General features: G+C 43.1%; 1 protein-coding gene across 1 annotated transcript in view; it reads left to right on the top strand.

The window, feature by feature from the left end:
• TXLNG (taxilin gamma) overlaps positions 1–18,385 on the top strand; it is a 347,757-nt gene extending 329,372 nt beyond the window's left edge. Inside the window, exon 10 of the mRNA XM_069204538.1 lies at positions 14,953–18,385. Within this exon, the coding sequence (XP_069060639.1) occupies positions 14,953–15,285 (333 nt within the window). The 3' untranslated portion in view covers positions 15,286–18,385. The remainder of the gene's footprint in view (positions 1–14,952) is intronic.
• Positions 18,386–25,459: the final 7,074 nt, after the last annotated feature.

Here is a 25,459-nt window from a genome sequence, read left to right as displayed (position 1 = left end):
ATAAAGCAGTTTTTTTTTACTTTTTGCAGCCCGTTTTCCTTAAAGGACAACGAGCTGCAAAAAGAAAAATGTCCGAAACCATTTGGTTTCGGTTTTTTCAGAGTAGGCAGTGGTCCATAGGGACCACTGCCTACTCTGAAAAAACATTTTTGAAGACATTCACAAAGGGGAAGGGGTCCCATGGGGACCCCTTCCCTTTTGCGAATGAGTTACCACCCACTTCAAGTGGATGGTAACTGCTAGTTGGTTTGCGACCGCATTCGTGGTCACAAGCAACTCAGCATGGCGATGCGGTCGCAAATAGGAAGGCAACACCCCTTCCTATTTGCGAGTCGCAGCCTCAAATTGCGAGTCGGTACCGACTCGCAATTTGAGGTTGTGCATCGCGTTAGGCCTTTTGCACGTCGCAAACTACGTTTTTCGCAGTTTGCGACGTGCAAAAGGCTTCCTACATCTGGCCCTTAGATACCCAGGCATTGGGGCACCAGGGGGTTCCCCATGGGTTGCAGCATGTATTGTGCCACCAACGGGAGCCCATGCAAAATGTCTGCGGGCCTGCCATTGCAGCCTGCGTGAAAAGGTTAATGCACCCTTTCACCACAGGTCACTGCACCAAGTCACTGTAAGTCACCCCTATGGCAGGCCTTCCTAGCCCAGAGGTGCCCCTACGAACTCCAGCTCCATTACACTGGTCATCGTAATTGCAGAAAAAACATTTTATCTGTGTACTGGACACAGCTACATAATGGTCACTCTGAACTTGGGCATGTTTGGTATCAAACATGTTGGAAGCATACCCCAGTACTGTTGCCAGTATTGGTTGTATGATCCTATGCACTCTGGGGGCTCCTTCGAGGACTCACCCCCAGTATTGCTCCTACCAGTCTGCTAGGGTTTTCTAGGCAGCCCTTGCTGCTGCCACCCCCAGACAGGTTTCTGCCCTCCCGCTGTTTGACCAGCTCAAGCAGGGGAAGGCAGAACCAAGGATTTCCTGTAAGAGAGGGAAGCAACACCCTCTCCCTTGGAAATAGGTGTTACAAGACTTGGGAGGAGTAGCCTTCCCAAGCTACCGGTTTGCTTTGAAGGGCACATCTGGTGCCCTCCTTGCATAAACAGGTTTGCACCAGCCCGGGGACCCCCGGTCCCTGCTCTGGTGCGAAACAGGAGCAAGGAAAGAGGAGTGACCACTCCCCTGTCCCATCACCACCCTAGGGGTGGTGCCTAGAGCTTCTACAGGTGGCCATTCGATTCTGTCATCTTGAAACTAAGATGTGCAGAGGCCCCTGGGAGCATCTGAGTGGCCAGGTCAGGCAGGTGACATCAGAGACCCCTCCGATAGGTGGTCACCTTGCAAGGTGACCAACCCCCTTTTTAGGGCTATTTAGAGCCTCCCTTGACGGTGGGTCGCCAGATTCGACGTGCAAGACTCCACCATGACTCCTCTGTATCGTTTACTTCTGGCCACTGGAACCTCAAATGGACTCTTCAGGAACCAACAAGACTGCAGCTCTGATGATTACGCTTTGCAAAAAAAATTCTCCACCTCCTTCCAGTATCTGCAACATTTCCCCGACTGTGCATCCTCTGGGGTCGACGAGACTTCAGCCTGCACCAAGAAGCAAGAAGGAATCACTCCCCTGCATCTGCAGTCACCTATAGCAACAACGTCTGGCTGCGTGTATCTGCTCTCCTCTGGAACCATGTGGATCCTGCATCACAGGTGGTGGTCTGGAGTGGTCCCCTTGGTCCTGTCTGCCAGCTGTCCAACTTCGGAGATGGTGAGCCCGTGACTCTTGCAGCTACCAAGGCTTGTTGTCTCCTGCTCCAAGGGATCTTTAGGGTCCGAGGATCCCCGGCCCCCAGCACTTCATCCTGCCAAGCAGTTTCATCTCTGCTGCTCCAGCGACATGGGACTCCTCCCCAGGTGTGCTGATTGGGCCTCACTGCGACTTACTGTCCCTGCTGCCAGTGGGTTGCCTGTGGGGGCTGCGACTGCTTCTGCTGATTCTCCTGACTGCTGAGGGTCACACTGACTCCCTTCCAAGGGTTGATTCCCCTGGACCTTACTGGTCCTCTTCAGCCTTGCAACTCTTCTTTTGTTTCTCTTGCATTTGCCAAGGCTTGTTGGTGGTTCTCCTACACCACCAACCATATGCAACCCGATGACCGACGTGGGACACCATCTGCACGGCTCCAAGGACTCCTCTTGCGCTCCTGGGCTCCACAGCTGATCTTCTTACCCTGTTGAACGGATCTTCATCCACAGAAGGGTGGGCAGTATCTCCTGCCCCCACTGCACACTCCATCGTGGACTGGACTCTGCCCTCTTCTACTGGAATCCACTTTTGGTTTCTTCTAGACTGCTCCTGTTCTTGCACAATCGTTTTTCCAAGTCCTCTTGTTAGTCCTTAGGAAAACCAGTTCCTTACCTCTGCTCTCCTGGTTGCTGAAGGTCACTCAGGTACTCACCTCTTGGGGTTCCTAGTTCTTCCAGCTCCCTTCAACAACTCCATATCCTTGGGTAGGGGACTTCACTTCGCATTCCACTTTTAGTATATGGTTTGGCACTCCCATAGGGCCTTCACTATTTTCTACAGTTCTTGCCAATCCTTGTTATTTCTATGCTAATTTCTGATTACTTTTGTGTGTGTGTATATGTATATATATGTATGTATATATGTAGTGTGGACTTGCCTCCAGTTTGGGGGGTGCCTATAATTAATCTAGTGTTGTGGTACTATAATAAAGTACCTTTATTTTTTTAACTCTTTGTGGGTCTTTCATGTGTGATAAGTTGCTGTGCGACTGTAGTGGTATTGCATAAGCTTTACATGTCTGCTAGATAACAGGACTTTGTTTTAAGCAGAAGAATGTTATTGCATTTTTAAAAAGGTAACACTACTTAACTGCAATGATTAAGTAGGTCTAGACATATTTAAACATTGCCATCCTTATAAAATAATTGTGAAAAATTCTGAGGGGAGCCCAATGACTTAATTTTTCAACCGCATTTGGCGGGGGGGGGGGCATTATAGTGTTTAGAGACCACTGCTCTAGAGAGCCCTGGCTTCCTAGACACTGCCTACATTCACTATTAGGGGTCACCTGGACCTGGTATAAGGTGCCAACAGCATAGGTGTCCACCACACGTCAGGCCAGCTTCCTACACCTACCATTCTAGACAGCATTGACGTACCTGCTCCAGACTCAGCTCACTGTGATACTATATTTCATATACTCTTTCTTTCTCCCCAAATGCTTATTGTCCTAGGTTAACATTGAAAACGTCCAGTCATGTCTATCAACTCTGTGAAGGTGGCTGCGTGCGATTTTGATGTGTGCTTTGGGAATAGATGTGTAATATTTTAAAAAACCACAAAAAATACATCTCACCTTTAGGAGCATAACATTCAGAACTTTGACCTTCACTCATATCGGACCTTATTTGCTAAAGAAGACCACTTGTACTAAACATGGGCAATGTGCACATGTCGAATTGCCTTGACGAGAAATTATACCCTTCAAATGAGTCCCCGTGAAGTTGAACTTTACCATGCTACATTGTGTGATCGCCTATGAGCCTTTAAATCGAGCTTACTGCCCGACAAAGTGCTGAAGCACATGCACAGTGCTGCAAACAACACAAATAAAAGCACAACATAATAGCAATGGGCAATGTGCACATGTCGAATTGCCTTGATGAGAAATTATACCCTTCAGATGAGTCCCCGTGAAGTTGAACTTTACCATGCTACATTGTGTGATCTCCTATGAGCCTTTAAATCGAGCTTACTGCCCGACAAAGTGCTGAAGCACATGCACAGTGCTGCAAACAACACAAATAAAAGCACAACATAATAGCAACAGTAACAATTTGAAGAAGCTGCAAAAGAATCCCTGCAGAAGATTAGTTTCAAGATTTCTCCCAAATTTGATATTTTGTGAATGTTCCTCTGTCTACATCAACATTTCAGTTCTATAGCATATGCATTTTACAGCTTAGGTCATGTGTCTCGTGCCTTTCCTCAACCAATTACCCACTTTTAGGATCCACTCTTGGTGTTTAGAAGTGATAACACATGGACCTACTAAAATAGTTGACGATGGAGAAGGCTGGAATGAAAAATAATAATATTACCTTCCTTTAAAACAGTGAATAAAGCAACTGTGAAACATTTTACCGTGGTTACCCTGTTACAGCTATCGCATCTTTCAGTAGTGTGAGTGAAATTCAGATGCTCAAGTAAATCAACCCTTTTTTCTATGCAGATAAAATGCACACTGAGAAGACTGTAATGAATGCTTTAAAAAGTTGTACTTGGGGGACATTTCACCATTTCTGTAAATCAGACAGTTCAGTTATCTGCTTACTTTCAGAAAAGGCTGTACATACTTTGAATAATAGGTCAATAAAATATATGGAGATATTGAGTCCCCTCAGCAGTCTGCAACTATGTTGTGCAACAAATGTGTTAGACAAATCTCTAAATAAGGGAACATTTACAAGGCATATTGTTCTTAACTATTCAGTTGTGTTATTCCTTAGACCTTGCCTGCAAGACCAGTGAGCATGCATATATATATGTGTGTGTGTGTGTTTTGTCTATACCCAACTTCTCAGTCCAGTAATATGCACACTGTGAATCTAGACTTTGCTAATTGGATAGCATACATAACCCATTGCTACCCTGCATGAAGCCCACTAACCCTGTTTAAAGGATTTATCCACCAGAGCTAAGGTGGAATCTGTAATCTCTGGGCATAGGCTTTTCAGTTACATGTGGCGTATGCCAGGTCATGGCTTGTCCGACAGGCATGATACCAACAGAAATCTCTAGAGACTTTTCTAGAGCAGTGCCACATTTGACCAGTAAACTCTCAGTTCGGGTTCTAGATGATGCCAGAACATGGAATTATAAACGTGAAACATTGGTGCAAAATGTTTTGGAATGAAATTCTGAGGGTTGCAGTTGGTGGGGTGTAGGAAGATGATGTAACATCTTATAGTCGTTTATAAAAAAAGGACCAATCTTAACAGACAACCAATCAACTCACACCACCCTCTAGAACCCTCCTGTGAGGAGCTGATTTCCCTTAGATTTACCACTGCATGTTGTGCTAAGGAGTCTCCTTTGAGCTCTGCTCAGTTTTCCTCTCAAGAAATCCTTTCTGAAAAGATTTGGATACTTTTTCTCTTCAGAAATCATTCAAGGTGTGTCAACCTGGCTACCATGTCAGACACACCTAAGAAAGGTCTTTTAGAGCCTGTGCTACCTGCATGAAGAAAAGGCTGCATAGGGATGACCAGCATAAGGACTGCATATATTGTCTCTATCCTAACCATAAACCTAGAAGACTGTAAGGTATGTAGAACCTTTTCTACTAAGACTCTTAAGGACAGAGAGGGTCGTCTTCTCATCTGGCTACAAAATTGGAATCCAGAGACAATCCAGTTTCTGATGAGGACAGTGCCTCTTCTTCTGTTTCTGTGGTGAAAACACCTGTCAAACAACAATCTGAAGTTTCTTCAGAGGAAAGACCTAGGAAAGCTTTTTAAAAATCTACTGAGGTGTCCTCAAAAATTGGTAGCCCTCAAAGGATGAAGACTAAAGCTTCAGGCATAAAGTAAAAAAAGAAGCTTGTCTCTGAGCCGTCAACACCACCATTCAAGGTAAAGCATACCTTCAAGAAACCAACTTCTGCGCCGTTGACAGGATCGTCGTCGACGGCTCAGGTCCTGATAACGACTTTTTGTCGACGGTATGCCCATCCTCGTCTACAGCACATCCTATATCTTCACTGTCGGTGTTATACTTTCAACGCTTCCATTGACGACTCCGCCGGCGTCGACCCTGCTTCCACTGACGACGGCCCCGTCGACGCTGCTTCCACTGACTGCCTCATTGACCCTGCTTCCACCGACTACGGCTTCGACAGAGCAACAACCGGCATCGTCAACGACAGTCCCACTGTCGACACTCCAACCGTCGACGTTTCCACCGTCAACGCCACCACCGTCTGCGGCACATCTCTCGTCGACTAACACTACAGCGAAAGTGCAGAGACCATGTTCCTTGCCTCTGTTTTCATTAGCGGACCGGGATGCACACAGGAGGGCGAAGAGATATCACCTAACGCCCTGAGTCACTTCCCCTAGCAAGGTTTCCAGCCTTTTACCCTCACATCTCTTAGATGACGATGACTCGGATGAGGAGGGTATTTTTGGAGTAGCCAGCAGCCCTTCCCAGTTAAGGGTTAAATGCCAAGAATACTCAGATGACGATGCTTCATACTATACAGGGAGTGCAGAATTATTAGGCAAGTTGTATTTTTGAGGATTAATTTTATTATTGAACAACAACCATGTTCTCAATGAACCCAAAAAACTCATTAATATCAAAGCTGAATATTTTTGGAAGTAGTTTTTAGTTTGTTTTTAGTTTTAGCTATGTTAGGGGGATATCTGTGTGTGCAGGTGACTATTACTGTGCATAATTATTAGGCAACTTAACAAAAAAAAATATATACCCATTTCAATTATTTATTATTACCAGTGAAACCAATATAACATCTCAACATTCACAAATATACATTTCTGACATTCAAAAACAAAACAAAAACAAATCAGTGACCAATATAGCCACATTTCTTTGCAAGGACACTCAAAAGCCTGCCATCCATGGATTCTGTCAGTGTTTTGATCTGTTCACCATCAACATTGCGTGCAGCAGCAACCACAGCCTCCCAGACACTGTTCAGAGAGGTGTACTGTTTTCCCTCCTTGTAAATCTCACATTTGATGATGGACCACAGGTTCTCAATGGGGTTCAGATCAGGTGAACAAGGAGGCCATGTCATTAGATTTCCTTCTTTTATACCCTTTCTTGCCAGCCACGCTGTGGAGTACTTGGACGCGTGTGATGGTGCATTGTCTTGCATGAGAATCATGTTTTTCTTGAAGGATGCAGACTTCTTCCTGTACCACTGCTTGAAGAAGGTGTCTTCCAGGAACTGGCAGTAGGACTGGGAGTTGAGCTTGACTCCATCCTCAACCCGAAAAGGCCCCACAAGCTCATCTTTGATGATACCAGCCCAAACCAGTACTCCACCTCCACCTTGCTGGCGTCTGAGTCGGACTGGAGCTCTCTGCCCTTTACCAATCCAGCCACGGGCCCATCCATCTGGCCCATCAAGACTCACTCTCATTTCATCAGTCCATAAAACCTTAGAAAAATCAGTCTTGAGATATTTCTTGGCCCAGTCTTGACGTTTCAGCTTGTGTGTCTTGTTCAGTGGTGGTCGTCTTTCAGCCTTTCTTACCTTGGCCATGTCTCTGAGTATTGCACACCTTGTGCTTTTGGGCACTCCAGTGATGTTGCAGCTCTGAAATATGGCCAAACTGGTGGCAAGTGGCATCGTGGCAGCTGCACGCTTGACTTTTCTCAGTTCATGGGCAGTTATTTTGCGCCTTGGTTTTTCCACGCGCTTCTTGCGACCCTGTTGACTATTTTGAATGAAACGCTTGATTGTTCGATGATCACGCTTCAGAAGCTTTGCAATTTTAAGAGTGCTGCATCCCTCTGCAAGATATCTCACTATTTTTGACTTTTCTGAGCCTGTCAAGTCCTTCTTTTGACCCATTTTGCCAAAGGAAAGGAAGTTGCCTAATAATTATGCACACCTGATATAGGGTGTTGATGTCATTAGACCACACCCCTTCTCATTACAGAGATGCACATCACCTAATATGCTTAATTGGTTGTAGGCTTTCGAGCCTATACAGCTTGGAGTAAGACAACATGCATAAAGAGGATGATGTGGTCAAAATACTCATTTGCCTAATAATTCTGCACTCCCTGTACACAAAGCTATTATGAGCAGCCGGGGCTAGGAGGTCTTCCCCCTGGGCTTGTTTCAGACCTACAGGCAATGTTGGCGGACTATCAGGAACATTTTCCAGCAAAGCCTTTATCGGTTCAACAACTGATACTTCCGCCTCAACCAACAACTCCCCACTTGCAGCAGCCGCATCATACACCTCAGCCAAAATCACAGCATTCTCTTCTTTCCACACCAAGGCATCAGGTCTCCTCCGATGAGGATGCGGAGGAAGGTGGAGTGGGATGATTACATCATACCGGCACCTGCTTCTCCTACAGCACCCGTGGTAGAGTCCCCACCTGAAGATATAGGTGGCTTCCATAACCTGCTTGAGCATGCCGCCACGTGGTTTGATCTTCCAATGCCCCCAACTCAGCAGGATTGCTTCCTCTACGATTTTAAAGAACCCCACAGGAAGATGGTCAGAGCTATACACATCATAGACCATGTTTGGAGCCAGGGCCTGAAAATTATGTAGAATCCGGCAACAGTCCCTGCAGTGCTACCGAGACCGGACAAAAAATATAAACCCACAGAGGATGCTCCGGCTTGCCTGTCAGGCCACCCGAAGCCGGACTCCGTGATTTTGCAAGCTGCCCAACGTCGCTCCAGGAACCCTTCTACGCCATTGACATCACCGCCAGATAAAGAGGGGAGACGCTTAGATAACATCAGCAAGCGTTTCTCCTCCATGTCCGCTATTATAGTAAGGGCGGCCAATTCCCTTGCTCTACTTGGCAAATATGATCGACAGCTCTGGTCAGACGTGTCTCAATCATTGGAAGAGCTTTCAGATGCTTCCAAAACAGAAGCCAGAAAAGTACTCGTAGAGGACCAACGATCTTCAGCAGAGATCATCGATTGTGTACTAGATATAGCAGCGATAGGCTTCAGATTACTCGCGGGATCAACTGTGTTGAGGCGTCAAGGTTGGCTCAAAGCCACCAACTTTTATCCTGAGGTACAGACAAAAATTCGGGATCTTCCATATGACAGGGAAGCATTGTTTGGGAAGCACAGCAACAATGCTCTTCAAACCATCAGTTCTGATACGTCGACATCAAAATCCTTAGGTACTCTGCAATACACGAAAGTGCCCTTTCGTGGTGCTAGGGGCAGAGGTAAACCTTCCTTTCGGAGAGGATACCAGCAATATAGGTATCCATCCTATTCCTCCACGTTCCAGCCTTCTAGGACACAATACCAGCCGAGGCAATGGCCTCCCGCAGCCTTTACCAGAGCCTACCACAAGAACAAGTCGGGGTGACAATCTAAGGAATCCGCAAGTAGACAATGACTGTCTTATGACACGTCCTCTACACTCTTCTCCTACAATTTATCACGGAATCCTAAAAAATCATATCCAACACTGGCAACAAATAACGAAAGACAAATGGGTGTTTGATGTTGTCCGATTCGGACACCTGTTGGAATTCACCCAGATTCCCCCTTCAATGCCTCCATCCCAGACCCGACAAAAACACCTTCATCTGCTCTGCTTGGAGGTAATAACTATGCTGTAGAAAGGGGCTATAGAGTCTGTTCCGCATTCCCAGAGGGGAAAGGGTTTCTACTACCGCTTCTTTCTCATCCAAAAGAAGTCTTGCCTATGGAGGCCAATTCTGGATTTACGGGAGCTGAACAAGTACCTCAAGAAACAAACATTCCGGATGGTCACCCTACAAGACGTTCTCCAGCATCTGAACAGAGCAGATTACATGGCCTCTCTAGACCTTCAGGATGCGTACTTTCACATTTCCATTAATCCGCTACACACAAAGTACCTGAGGTTTGTGGTCAACGGTAAACACTTCCAGTTCGAGGTCCTCCCCTTTGGCTTACGTTCAGCACCACGAATCTTCACCAAATGTCTAGCGGCAGTGGCGGCCTACCTAAGGAGAAACAAACACCAGGTTTTTCCCTATCTCGACGTGTGGCTAGTAAAAGCTCCAGATGTCCAGTCAGCAGAAAACTCAGGCAAGGCGACTCTGCGCCTTTTCAAGGAATTAGGCCTTACTTTCAACAAAGAAAAATCGTTCCTACAGCCATCCACTCGGTTAGCCTTCCTAGGAGCTATCTTAGACATTCAACAGGCCAGAGCCTATCCAGCGCCGGACAGACAAGCAAGGTTAATACAACTGGCAAGGCGCTTCCAAAGAAAAAGGTGTCTTTCAGTTCGGCGGTACAAGTCCTTACTAGGCATGATGTCGTCATGTATAAATCTCATTCCATTCTGTCAGCTGCGCATGCGCCCAATTCAGGAGGAACTGAACAGGCAATGGACGCTAGCACAAGGATCCTTCGAGGATACCATCTTCATAACACTGCACATGGTCCACTCTCTGGATTGGTGGACAATTCCCCAGAACATTTCAAAAGGACTCCGCTTCATGGCAAGAATTCCTCCAATGATTGTAACTACGGATGCATCGCTCACAGGATGGGGCGCATGCCTGCAGGACCTTTGGGTGAGCGGTAGGTGGCCACCTTCTCACCATCTTTTCCACATAAACCTTCTCACGCTGAGAGCGGTCTATTATGCCTTGCAAGCCTTCCTTCCGAGGATACGAGGATCAGCAGTGCTTGTCAGAGCAGACAATACCACCACAATGCACTACCTAAACAAGCAGGGAGGAACACATTCTCACATACTCTCTTGAAGTGCAAACCATCTAGAAATGGTGCATTCACTACTCAGTCCACATAACAGCGGAGCATGTCCCAGGTCTACAGAATACCATTGCGGATTCGCTAAGCAGGTTGGCGACATCCTCCCACGAGTGGGAATTAGACCAGAGGACACTAGATCGAATCTTCGGCCAGTGGGGAAAAACGAATCTGGACCTATTTGCATCCTCCCAGAACGCCAAATGCCGACATTATGCAAGCTGGTATCACCAACAGGGATCATGGTGGGATGCATTTTCGATCGCATGGTCAGGGATCTTTGCGTACGCTTTTCCTCCGATCCCTCTCCTCTCAAAGGTGATCAGGAAGATGAAGTCGGAACCCTGCCAGATGATCCTAATAGCTCCAGCGTGGCCGCATCAACCATGGTACACGGAGTTGCTTCTCCTGTCTGCTTGCCCACCCATCAGACTCAAGCCAATTCCGGAGCTGCTTACCATCAACCGGGGGCAAGTGAGGCACCCGGATCCCAAGTCTTTGGGTTTATGCGCATGGCTCCTGAATACAACGATTTCGGTCATCTAGATCTACCGACTAAGTGCAGGGAAGTGCTAGCTAACGCACGTGCATCGAGCACCAACAAATCTTACTGCCTAAAGTGGAAACTATTTTGGCTGTGGTGTGAAACCCAAAAAATGCACCCTCTCTACTCCGCACCGGAGGTGGTGTTGCCATATTTCTTACAACTAGCACGTTCCGGACTTGCCCATTCCTCAATTAGGGTCCATTTGGAGGCCATCTCCAGATAAAGAAGAGTACCAGGCAAGCCGTCCTTATGCTCTCTGAGATTATTCAAGCAATTCATGAAGGGTCTCTTCAGATCTTTTCCTCCAGTAAAGCCTCCACCTCCGGCATGGCAGCTTAACATTGTCCTTGGCCAGCTTATGAAGGAGCCTTTTGAGCTTAGCCACAGGGCAGACATCAAGTACCTCACTTGGAAGGTGGCTCTCCTTCCCGCCCTTACTTCGGCACGCAGAGTTAGTGAAATTCAAGATTTCACTATACAAGAACCTTTTTTGCAGTTCAAACAAGATAGTCATCCTACACACCAATCCCAAATTCATTCCTAAAGTGCCTTCGAAATTCCATATCAACGAGCCGGTGGTGCTCAAATCTTTCTTCCCGAACCCGCAAACTACTGCAGAAAGGACTCTCCATTTATTCAACCTTAAAAGGTGCATAAAATTCTGTCAGGCCAGAAAAAAGTCATTCAGACAGTCCACTCAGTTATTTGTAGCTTTCAGTGTCGCTAGAAAAGGTCACTCTGTAACGAAACAGACTATATCCCGATGGATTAAAGACACAATCATATTCTGCATCAGAAAGCAGGTAGACGATTGCAAACAAGTGAGATTTTGTTCTACCAGAGCTATATCTGTGTCCTGTGCGCTGTTTGCTGGTGTATCAATGAAAGACATCTGTTGAGCTGCGACATGGAGGGCAACTCACACCTTCAGGCAGCAATACTTCTTCGACACTGAGTCACTTCGGGATGCAGCCGTTGGGCAAGCGGTCCTTCGAAACCTGTTTCAATGAAGGTGAGCTAAATAATTATTTCCCTCCATCCGCTTGTTTTCTGTTATCTCACATTTTCTTTAAAATAATGCTGTAGATCATAGAAAGAAGTGTATGTACATATTGTCATGCCAGTTCACATTTCAGAGTACTATGTTGCTATCTGTAGGTCGAAAATGTGTTATCCACTGCTTACTGTTCTGACTCAAGCATGTGAATCTATGAAAGTTTCAATACTGGAGTAAGAAACAAGTTACTTACCTGTAACTGTACTTCTCCAGTATTGGAAACTTTCATAGATTCACATGCAACCCACCCTTCCTCCCCTGAGGAGCTCACCTTCATTTTCCTCAGTCCTAGATGTATTATTGCACTTGTGCTTGGAAAATCTGTGGGAAATCCGCTCCTCACAGGAGGGTTCCAGAGGGTGGTGTGAGCTGATTGGTTGTCTGTTAAGTTTGGTCCTTTTTCATAAAAGGACTATAAGATGTTACTAAATTAAGAAGCCTAGTGCCTCTGAGCTTTATATGCAATTGCGCGTGGCTTTTGTATTACACTGGGGGCTCCCATCTCGACTACGGGGAATGATTCAAGCGTGTGAATCTATGAAAGTTTCCAATACTGGAGAACTACAGTTAAAGGTAAGTAACTTGTTTCATGTGGGGTATCACCCAAAATAAAATTGTGACCTGTTGATGAAGCCAGCCACCTACCTACAGAAACCTGTTGAGATAGTTTTTGTGTTTGGGGGAATTCTATTCAGAATGTATTCTGCATTTTGCCAGTAGAACTGATCCATTAGGACATCTACTAAAAAAAAAAACAGTATTTGGTTTGTATGGAGTGAACAGTGTCAGAATGTTTTGATGGTATACTTGAGAACATTGTGCTAAACCATTGAAATTGTTTGACACTAAGGATACTATTATCACTGGTGCTAGAAGCTGGTTTAGGAGACAGGCTGAGGCAGCTCAAAAAGGATGGTAGGGGAGGACGTGATAGTTTTTGCATCAAGAGCACTTAGGGGTGCAGAACATACTGACTCAAGCCTTGAGAAGGAAGCATTGGCTTTATTGTGGGGTGCACAGTACTTTCAAATGTGTGGGGTGTGCCTTTAGTTCTCTGCACCAGTCATAAACCCTTAATTGATTTGCACATTACCAAGAGTGCTCTAAGGCCACACCCAGGATTGCTAAATGCCAATATTGACTGCAAGAGTTTAATTATAGAATTGAGTATACAGTACAGAAAAAGAATGTGGTTTCCGACTTTTTATCCAGAATGCCTTCGCAGGTAGTTGACAGTTGTGTTGAGGAAGATGAGGAAAATGTTTGTGTGACGTCTCAAATAAGTGATTTAATGCATGATGCACTGCAGGAGGGAGAAGGGAAGTGTGAAATAGAAAACATTCTGTGCTCAAAGTTGTGACATGGGCAACACAAGGGTGGCCAAATGCTAAACTTGTAGAACGCAAAACTGTGCCCTATTTTTATGTGGCCCTAGAACTCACTTATGTCAAAGGCTTACTGTATAGATAAGAACAGTTGGTTGTACCTTCTTCGATGAGGATGAAGGTGTTGGAGTTGGCTCACGAAGGACACGCTGGAATTCATGCAATGAAGCGTAGGGTGCATGAGGATTTCTGTTAGCCTAGTGTTGACAAAGCAGTTGAAGGATTTATATGTCCCTGTATAGTGAGCGATGAGATCCAGGTGAATCAGTCATCTCCTGTCGACTCAATGGAAGCACCTTCTGTACCATGGGCCAAGTTAGCATTAGACATAGGGTCAGGTCAGAGTTTTTGACGAATATTCCAAATATGCCACTGTATTAATTGACTATGTGTCTATGTGGCCTCAAATCAGTTTTGTTAATATTGTGAACACTGCATCAGTAATTCAATTCCTTCAAAGGGTGTTCATATGGGAAGGGTACCCTGATGAGTTGGTGTTGATGGGAGTGAAGGAGTTCTTGGATACTAATGGTATCAAACATACCAGGTTGTCTCTGTACTGCCTAAGAATTAATGTTTTTTAGTGGGATGCTTCAGTTGCAGCTTGAAGGGCTAGTTGCAACTTGTTTTGGTCAACAAATTAGGTTTTGGTAACCAGATTTGGAAAATATGTTGTGGGCATACAGAATCTACACCTAATATTTCGTTTGGGGTATCCCCATTTGTGCTGTCAAGAGGACATGTTCCAGGGCCCAAATTAAACAGGGAGCAGAAGAACAGATTTTTGGGGGATACACCTCATTATCAAAGACTCCCGGTCCTCTCTTTTGCCATTGATCATAAACCATGCACTGATTGGCTCTTTTTTCAGTTTGAAGGGAACTGGTGAGAATTTGTCACATATTATGTATGCATAAGCAACTATGGAATTAGTTTCCACCTACCACTAGGTAGCAAGGAATCCCATAGATAGATAACGTGAAAGAGCTCCTATATTAATGATGTGTCACCATAAAGGTAGCTGTTGTGGATTGCCCTTTAAAATTGGAATATGGATTCATACTTCACAGCATTGTTATTGTGTGACCCGCTAAGAATATTGGGGGAGAGGGGGGTACTGTCAATTATTTCCCTGTGGCTTGGAGGTTTGTGGTGTACATCTGAAGCTGAACAAAACCTTTATACACCCTCCACTGCGTACTCTGCTTTTTAATTTGGGTCCAGACAATTAACATGCAGTGTCCAGCGCAGTAAGGATAATTAGCTGCATTTTAAAATGTGACAGGAAGCCTATCTGTTCTCTTTGGCCTAAGGCAATATCTAGAAAATTGTTGTGAAGTTGTGTTTCAGTACGTTAACTCATTCAAAAGTTGTATATTTACTACCTTAATTGTCTTTTTGTCTTCTCTTCACAGAAAACCTTTCGAGATAAAGAGTGCAAAGGCCTCCAGATTAAGCTTGAGCGTTTGGAGAAACTGTGTCGTGCCCTCCAGACAGAGAGAAATGAGCTCAATAAAAAAGTAGAGGTCCTCAAGGATCGGATATCTGTCCCTGATATGGGCCCGGCCACCATGGTGGACATGTTGTCGTCATGTACAATCGAAGAGACTACTAAAGAGCTTGTAACTACAACTGACAAAGAACCTGGAATCCAGCCTGATGCTGCATGCTCACCCTCCTTTGTTGAGAATTCCATTGAAGAGACTGTCTGTACATGTTCTTTGACCAGCATCGACTCCGCTGACTAAATTGTAAACTATGTTCAAATGTACATAAATATATATATATCCACATATATAGATATATATATTTTCTGTATAACATTCTCTGTTGGTGGTACCTCTTGGTTTTGTGGTGACAAATTTCTTACTTTTCTACCATATCTGTATTTTCTTAGAACTACTGGACTGATGTAGTACAGGATGTTTAGCAGCTTTGGGTAGTCAAATCGATCTTTTTTTGCCACTTGTTTAGCGCGGTTTCCACATCGTTTCTGAATTAATGCATGTTTTGTTTCTCAGCATATGTCAACATGTTGGTCAAACCATGCATGAATGTAATCCACATTTCAGCGTAAATTGTAATGGCCCGTAGTCAGTTGTTGAAGAAGTATCGTACTGTTTCACCATTGTTTAATGCATTTTTTTCCTTAATGTTTAGCAGATGAGACATTACTTTCTGAGTACCATTTGGCAACCCTTTATCAGCGGATGTATTTTTTGTAATGAATAACAGGGAATTACAAATTTGTTCAAGACTGATTACAGGGACTTGGTTATGTGATGCCTCAAACCATACATCAGTACTGAAGTTGATGCTCCCACTTACAAAATGGAAAACAGGGTGTTACAGTCTTGTATACTTCTCAGGGTTTTTGTAGGAGGTCACAAGCTCAATTCGGAAGGAAGTCCTGCTTAAGCGGTGGATGTGTACTTTCAGTCCGGCACCGGAGGGACCTTTGTTTAATTTTAAGCACTGAGTTTTGGTGTAAATGTTTACCATTGCATCTAGACCCATTTTGGTAAGAATATGTGTGACTGTCAGTAGGGAGTACAACTGAGACGTCGTGTGGAACAGGCGCAAGATAATGATCGTTATACCACATATCCCCAAAAATAAGGTGCTGTCACGAAGGATAACTATTTTTGGGGTGGGGGGTGGGGGGGGGATTCGCATTTCCATTAATTCCGTAGCATCATTAGGACTAGGTTCTTTTATGTGTTTGTCCGAAGAAAATATTTTGAATAGTTCTGTTTTCAGCAAACATTCATTTTATCTGTTATTGAGTAAACTAAGTGCCACTCGCGGCCACTGGTGGACCAAATTGTTCTTGCTATGAAAGAGGAAAGATAACATTTATATAATTGACAACCTTAGATAAATATTGCTCTAAAAGTTATATTTTTATTGGAACTGCAAACGTCGAAAAAGCCTTGTTGACTAAACTGGAAACACATTTGATCTTTTAACACAACCATTACTAACCTTTTTTGGAAACCCTGTTGATAAAGTACTTTAGGTCTCTGGAATCTGTGAAGAATGCTTTGCATTCCGGTTGCTTCCGCTCTCATAGTTTTAATTTTGTGAAGAGCAATCGGCAGATTATTTTCTGGTTCTGAAATATTTGATCTTAGGTTGGCTGGGGTGAACAGTTAAGAAATACGTGAATGTTCCTGCTGCACTGAAATAGCTTCGATAATTATTTGTCCATTTCTAATATTTGCAAGGTTTACTTGGAAAGAGGTAGTTTAAGCAGTCTGTTATTTGTTTAACATTGTTGGTGACTATTTGATCCATTTTAGCCGCATGTTCTTCTATCCTGATGGTCATTTCGTCTTTTGGTTGATTACATTTTAAATGGTTTTCAGACCATGGTTCGTAGACCGATGTAGTAAGTCCACATATGGATCTTATATGAGCTATGCTCACATCGCCTCAGTATTAACTTAGTGACTTCTGAAGTAATGTCAAACTTAGGGAGTAGCACGATTCGTTTTTTTTGCGAAATTAGGCCATGTTTTTCATTATGCGGTACTGTAAGAATCTTGTTTAGTGCATGTAATTGAGTGCTCTAGGCTGTTGAAGCTCATGATTTGATTCGGTGATGCCATATCAATCATCTGTGCACCAGTTCCTAGCAGGCGGAGCAGTCTATGAATCATGTTGAGAACAGTGTAACCATTGCTCGGCTGAACAGATTTTTAGTGAGAGGAAGGTCCAAGTTTGCTTGCACTCTGATTGCCCATGTCTGAAAATAACCGTGGGCAATCCCTTATCGGCGCCCCATTGCAGGATTGCTTTAGCCCTATGCCTGGATTAATTCACTGTGCCACAGTGCATCACAATTGATGCAGCCTTTAAGCGTTTAGGGCTAAATAAGTCACCAATTACGGCACTGTATTTGAGTAGCAGAGCATACGGACAGCACAATCATTCATTTGTTTTCTCACTTAGAAAAACAAGGGAGCCTAATTATTGTGAATCCAGTCTCGAGATTCTGAAAAAGTGATCTTTTATGTCTGTTTATTCCTTAAAAAGCTACTTATACTAAAAATGTTCCCATGCCCTAACGCATTTGACTAAACAGTAAAAGCGTTGTATTGAGGCTTGGGTGTTTCCGCAGGAATAAAATTTGTTCATAATGATCTAGGACATTTTTATTTCATTGTGGTAGTTGCAAAATATATCTTTGAGTGTAAGCAGTGTCCAGACTCATTGAAGGAAAAATAGAATTAGCAACCATTTTCCTTCAAATCAAAATAATCAGCAGGTTTCGTTATCTGTTTGGCAAACTGTTTTCGTTGCTTGTACCATACCTTTTTATCGGGAAATGTAGAACATACATTTTCTGCAAAATCAGACACATTGATTTAACACGAAACAGACCATGCATATCATCTTGACTTTTTTTTCCTCCTCAAGGAACCATCATTGCCATTATCTACAGAAATAAATTAAAACTGCTTAACTTGTATGTGAACACAAGTTTATGAAACATGAGTACTATTGTGGACTGCTACTGTAACAGGGCTCTGATCTGTATCTTTGCTACACCTTTACACCTCTCTGTGCTACAGTTCATTTCTCAGGTGTTACAGAAAAAAAATCTACCTCTTCAGACTGTAAATGAGAATAACTGTGAAAAAAACTGTTGCAAAAATTTAGTTTGTGCTAAACACTGCTTTATTTTTACAATCCTTATTTGCTGTCACAAAATGAAAAGGGGGGAAATGGGCAGTCAATCTTGCTTTGCTTATCAAAAACATTTTGTAGAGATTTTTTCACAACTGTGAAACTGAAATTTTATCTACACAATTATGTATAGATTCAGTAAATATGTATGCTTAACACGTGTGCTTCTTCTTTGTACCGCAGTTGCAGACATTCTTTGTACTTCATGTTATTTGTCGTTACGATGCACAATTGGCAATTTTAAGCATAATGCACAAAATAGCCTTTGCATTTTTAATAAGATATATATTCCTTTTTCTGAGCTGATGGTAATCATCGTCACCTAAAATGTGACTGCCGGCCCAAGTGTTGTAGTAAATATTTGGGGAATCCAGTTCTTGTAAATAGACAGAAAACTGTAGTATTGTCTCCACTATAATGTTGACGTTTTAAACTAGATGGCCTTTACCTGCTCCTTGATTCTGTTGTACCTTCAGACATGACCATGGTTACAATCAAAAGTTTGGTTTTAGAAGTCTTGTTGGTCTACTCAGTTTGCTGTGCATGGTTATAGAACGGGATATTGTGATGTCATCTGAGTGTAATGTCATTTGTTGTCGTGCAGGAGGCCTAGCGGATGTGCTCTAGACTTGTTGCTTGTGATTGTGGCAGCGTCTTATGTTTGAAATGAAATACCAGGGCAGTGTGAGACTGCTCTTGCAGTCAGCCTGTTAAAACCAGTAGAACTTGTAGTCAGCCAATTGAGTCCTAATTTTGAGAGGCATTTTTTAATTTGTATTTTGAATTCAAGGTGATCATTATTCTCTGTATGAGCACGTTCCAAGGCCTGCATGTTTTGGCAGGACAAAAGTACCATAGTTAAGCACCAGAGTTTAAAATAGGGGGTCCACCCAAACGCGACAAACAAAACCTAGAAGCACTGTTAAGGCTTAAATAAAACACCACTAATCTGTATTAGAGCCCATCCTCTAGAGGTACAGTAAAATATTCCTTCCCTAAGCAGACACAGAAACTTGGTGTATGGTGGCAGTGAAGCCACCAGTAAAACAAATTATGAAGCAGGGCAGGGAGCGAAATGGATTCTATGGATATGTGGGTTAATCCAGGAGGTATTAAGGGCAACCTAAGGGGTATTGAGCTATCTAGAGTGTTAAATTATTCATATGGACATTGTGGCCATCTAAGGCACAGTTTAGGAATAGTTGTTATGCTCTGGTCGGTCTTAGGACATGTGCAGACAGAAGGTGTTAGGTTAAGTGAAAGGGAACTGGAAAGAATAAAAGATAAAAGGGTAGAGGCTCTGGCCAGTAGCCCCGTCAAGCTCCTAACATGCCCAGTCTCGGTGTTTGCTGCAGGGGGTAACACTTAACCTCTTCACATTTTTTCTGAGCGACCTGAGAGGAAGTAATAGGAGTCATGTCAAAGGGTGCTACAACCATGTCAAGAAGGCTGAGGCCATAATGCAGCACAAATTGACTATTAGCCCTCATATGTAAGGCCTGGACCAACTGTGTCCGATGTGAAAGAAATTCAGAGCATAGAGGCAAACTGTTTTGTTAAGCTCAAACCCAATCTCCCCATAATCAGCCCATCTAGAGTGCTCAATTGAACACAAGTGTGGCATAACATGCACCCTTTGCACAGTGTTCAACAGGCACATCCTATTTTACTGAAGACAACCTTGCAAGAGCGGTCCACTCTTGATTGTAGTTGTGTGGACTAAGAGTGCAGGCAATGTAAGATGACAGGATTGTATTTGGTGTCTCTCTCCTTCTCTGCCACTGTACCTAGACTTTGCAGCGGAGGGAGAGAGTCCTAGTCTAAGTTAGGTGGGATGCCAAAACGCAGGCCAAATTGTCCATTAGGCCCCAGGAATTAGGACTTGTCATCTCTACAATGATACAGAAGCAATACATTGAATTCAAACTAACCTTAGAGGCTCTTTAAACCTCCCCATAATCGTTGCTTTGACATTCGTTGGAGAGAATTGTTGTAAAACTGACTTGAACTGTCGACTTAATTATACTTATCGGTTTGCAGACTGTTGGTGGATTCGACAGGCACAGTTCTGTCTTTTGCTTATTTCTTCCAAACAGGCCAGACCGAGTCTGTATAAAGTGTCAGCAGAAATGGGTCAAGCGAGTTGTTGTTGCGTGGGGGGGGCGAAAATCTGTGGCTCAGAGAAAGTCGGGTCAAAAATCCTTTATTTGATTTTAAATAATCATAAAATAACACTACATAATAAGTGCAATAAAACAGCTTAAACATTAAATCTCTGAAGCACGTATGCAAATTGACAAGAATTAAGTGCATACCATTAGTGCAAATAGTCCTAAGGTGAAGTGCATAGTGAATGCCATGTTGTTAAGGCTACCTCATTTCTAAATATAAGATATCCTTAACTAAATAACCTACCGGAAATTAAGAACCTCACGTCGTACGCTATGTTTTAAAAAGTTATAAGTCTAAAGTATCCTAAACATTCCAAATATGCTACTTTCCTCCAAGGCATAGCAATTAAGGTGCCTAAGAGGTTTTCCATCCATAGGCTCGCGCGACCTCACTGTTGATTGCAGATAGGAGTTCACGTTATAGCAGCGATGCCTAAAAGCTGTAAATACCGCAGCTCAACTCTGTACTTTTTAAGGGCTAGACGTTTTAAGATTGGTTTTTTAAAAAAGTATGTAAAAGGCAATTTAAAATTTACAAGAAACATATAATGCAACAACTACTAATAACAGAGGTCCTGTCACACGGGCAAACCTTTGTGGTACAGCAAAAAACGCTGTGGCCTTCGGAGACCGTAGGAGACGCCACACTCTACCTGTTCTAAAACAGAACAAAAAATGACCTTTCCCACTGAGTCAGCTAAATTTAAATAAGGCCTAGAATTGCCTAGTCCTGACAAATAGATGTAGTCCTTAATGGAACTTTTGTTAGGTTCCATATGTAGACTCTGGATTTGAATACATTTGTAAAACTTCAGCGTAACAAGCTGCCTTATAGCCTTAGTTAAAGATGAGGATAAATCAAACAAATTGGACAATCGTAGCTCTTTAAAAGTTTTCTGTACGTAGCCTATCCAGGGGATCCTCAAACCTTTCTCGAGGTTGAGAGAGTCCCTAATGATGTTCCTATACAGTTATATATTGTAACCTTAATTCTGAATGTTTGATAGTGTGTGAGTGGTTGGAGGGGGGGGGGAGAAAAAGAAGCTGCCCACATATGTGGTTTTCTTCTTCTTGAAGTGGGAGGACATTGAAGTATCCCCAGCTCGGTACCCAGCTACAGAGGCACATAGTGACTTCTAAATGGTGAGGGAAGGGGAAATGTCCTGCCCACAGGCTGCTGGAGATTAAATATCACTACTGCTGATTTAAGATTGAGGCTGGAGTTTCTTACCTGTGACTGCCAGGAACCAGAAGAGTCGAAGGTTACACCCAGAGAGGGGAAACTATTAATGATATTCAACGAATTGCTGAATTAGTAGCCTTGCGATATTGCTTTTTCCTGGGCTACATGTCGTAGTATGTGGCTTCCCAAAATTCGTGGTTAAACCCAATTTACAAATAACAGTCATAGAAGACTCTGCCAGACTGCGATGTGCTCTACGTGCGAGAGTCAAAAGCAGTCATCTGCATAAAGTAACGCAGGGATGAGTGCACTCCCAATCTTTGGTACATCTCTCGAGGCGCTTACTTAAAAGGAAATCAAACCATTGGTATAAATTATAAATAGTGTGGGGGGGGCAAGGCAATGATGCAGTCTTGTTGCACACCCCTGGCCAGTGGGAAAGGCTCTGCCAGATCGACCAAAGCTAACTGGCAGCTAAGTTTTCTTGCATATTATAAAGGAAATTCACCAGAGCCATGTCAACGGCCATTTCGAACAGCAGCAGCCACTCCCTTGTGTGGTTAACATACTTGAAAGCTGTTGAAAGGTCCATAAAGGTCAGGGACTGTGTGTGCAGTGCTTTGTAATGGTTTACTTGCCAATAATAAGATGCAAGTTCAAGCACTGTTCCACTGCACCAAACCCTGGGCAGAAAACGTTTTGAAAAGTGCTCAAAATCTTATGTTGAGGCTCCCATTGTTTCAGATAGGGAAACAACTCACTGTGCCCAGGATCTTAACTGTACTGTCAATTAAAGATATATGCCAATAGCATTTAGGAGCAGTGTAGCCCCTTAAAAAAAAAAAAATAATGGGAACAATATTTGAGGGGCCCCAAGAACTGTGGATATTCATAAATAGCAGGTTATTGGAACCATCTTTAAGTAAATGCGCCCATAGTTTGATATTAAATTTAATAGGATCAATGGGGACATTGTTTGGTCAAAGGGCTTTCATGCTTGGGCTTTGCCTTATAGCCTTCTCAACTTCAACTAAGGTGACAACAATCTCTGGAATCCTTCTAATTTATTCAGTCAAATCTTTAATCGGTTCCCCTTATGTGTGGGCTGATAAATAGATTTAAAGTGGGTGACCCAATCAGTGCTTGATATATTCCTACACAAAGTATTAGTTAGGGCAGCCCTTTGCCTGAAACTTTTCACCATGTCCCAAAACATTTTGCTATTTTTTGTTGCAGCGTTTACCTGTCTTTTTGTTAGTTCATCCCTTCTATGTTTAAATGTGCACTTATAGCTTTCACCCACATCCCTTACCACCGAATTATATCTGGGTTTAACAGTCAAAGCTTCCCATAACCAGCAAATTTCTTGGGAACAATACCTGTTCAACCATCTTGGTCACTCTTACACATCCCTGACTTGCTTCCTCAAGCTATGCTTGATACATACACATACATCTCCAAAGTAGGATAGCAAAACTATGCAGCTTCCTTTAGTCAGACAATTTAAAAAGTTGTCTAAATACTTTGCCAAAATAGCGCTTAGAAAAGCCTCTGGGTTCCTTAAATGCTGACAAAGCCTGAGGCCGTTGTTAGAGGGATGCGTAGGCAATAGCAAACTAACCGGCTTCAATACTCTGTTTAATGGAAGGTTCCCTGCAACCACTAAAACATTACAGTCACTCCAGTGTGTTTCCAAAACACCACCATGGGGGTTAAAAAAAAGAGAGAAAGAGTTTGCGTGGAGAATATGTAGTCTGTGGTTGAGGCAAGGCTGTTTCCTCTAAAGGAAGGCACAACAGGTCCTCCCACTTTGAACAGCTGTTTACTATTATTAGGGTCAGATGTAGCTACGTGTGATCCTAATTCCTTCCCCCTGTGATCGGATTTCCCTACGTAACAGTCTGATCGTGTTAATTGTGAATTTAGTGTTGTCCCCACAAACAATATCATCTGGAAGAGTCAATAAGCCAACACTAACATTTAAGATACTCGGAGGTAAAAGCCATTGGGGAAACTCCTTCAGGTCAACTAAAGGGCAGGACATTGCAGACTGTTTTTGCACATCAGAGAAAACATTAGTTGTCTGGCAGCCTGCCCTTATCCTCCATTTTGAATACCTTAGTCTTTAGTCTTCCATGACACATTGTCCATACTCTTTTGGCTATGCACATGCTGCGTTCTATGTGCAACAGTGGTTCTCATTGGTATCATTCAGAAAAGGTATCAATATGGAAAGGACAAATAACCTTGTGCAATCAGTTGTCTGTTTTTCTTGTTTTTGCTATATGTTTTTATAAAGAATTAAAATGGTGGTGGCTGTATGTGAATTAATTTACGTTCCTATGCAATGATTGCATAAGGATATTTAACCTATAGGTATTGATATATTTTCTGAATGATACCAATGAAAGCCAGTTTTTTATTTATTTTATTTACAAAGTTTTATATAGCACAAACATGACCCATGACTTTATCAGAGCGCTTTACAGATGGTCAGGTGAAAAACAGGTAAAGCAAATGACAACATATTCGAGAACGATACAGAATCTAGCAGCTCACAAGGTGATGAGAGACCACTTCAGGGTCCAAGCCTACAGATAAACAAGATCGTAACAGGCGAGTAATAAACATGGGTGTAAACACAGCGCCAAATCAGGCCTCAGGGAGTAGACTCTGTGGGATATAGAGAGAAATGTGTTCGTCAATAGCGCTTTAACTTCTTTTTTGAATGATGCAGTTGAGAGGTTCAGTCTGATTTCAGGCAGCATGGATTTCCAAATTTGTGTTGCAATTCCTGAGAAGGCTTGATTCTAAGTTTTATTTTTATAAAAATTTCTGTGGTTTCAACAACAAAGTGCTGTACTTCTAGAGGATCTGCCGCCCAAGAGCTCCAGTTTTTGTGCAAGGTACCTCAGGTTGTTTAAGTGTAGTGCTTGTGGTTCATGGAAGCATTTTCAACTGTATCCTTGCCTTATGGGAGCCAGTTTAGAGATTTCAGATCAGGATTGATGTGGTTGTTTCTTTTAGATCCTATGATGAGCCTTGCAGCGGAGTTCAGAGAGCCTCTTAGTAGAGTCAACTTAAATCTAGGTAGGGCATAGAGGGTTGTACTTCCATAGTCCAACCTGGAAATTACTAGGGCTTGAACAGCTGACTTGAAGTCTTCGAGGGGGAATGAAGGTTTTATTTTTCTAAGGATGTTTATTGTGAAGTTTGCTCCTTTGGTAGCTGTCCTGATTTGCTCCTGCATGTTCATGTTCAGGTTCTTGTCTATTGTTATTCCTGGTGATTTTATGGAATTTATAATGTGTGGTAGGCATTTATGAGTTGTTAGTTGCTTCATCCATTCTTCAATATCAGGTGATTGTTTAGAAGGGGTGATGAAGGGGAATTCCATCTTGAGAGCGTTTATTTTGAGGTAGTTGCAGGTCAGCCATTTTAAAAAAAAAATTTTTAGAGATATGTTGAGAGACCTGATACTTTCGGGGAGGAGATTTTCAAGTACAGTTAAGTGTCGTCGGCATACATGTGACAGTGGATGTTAGATAATTTCAGAATTGAGAAGGCTCCATGAGCAGGTTAAAAAGAGTGGGTGAGAGTGTGAATCCATGTGGGACCCCTAATGTGACTAGTATGGGATTGGACAGAGACTGATTAACCTTGATTCTTTGAGTTCTGTGATGGAAAAACACTGTGAATCAGTGTAGAATGGTCCCTGATATCTCCATCCTACGTTCCAGTAAGTCTAGGAGGCTGCCATGTTTGACTATCGAAAGCGGACAAGAGGTCAAGGAGAATTAGAAGGTATGATTTATTCTGGTCTGGCATTTTTAGCCTGTGGTCAGCTGTGTGTGTTAGACCTGATTCAGTGCTGTG

This window comes from Pleurodeles waltl, chromosome 8 (assembly GCF_031143425.1).
Source record: "Pleurodeles waltl isolate 20211129_DDA chromosome 8, aPleWal1.hap1.20221129, whole genome shotgun sequence".
Taxonomy (NCBI): domain Eukaryota; kingdom Metazoa; phylum Chordata; class Amphibia; order Caudata; family Salamandridae; genus Pleurodeles; species Pleurodeles waltl.
Note: the sequence above shows the minus strand (reverse complement) of the source record. Positions and strands in the feature narration are given on the sequence as shown.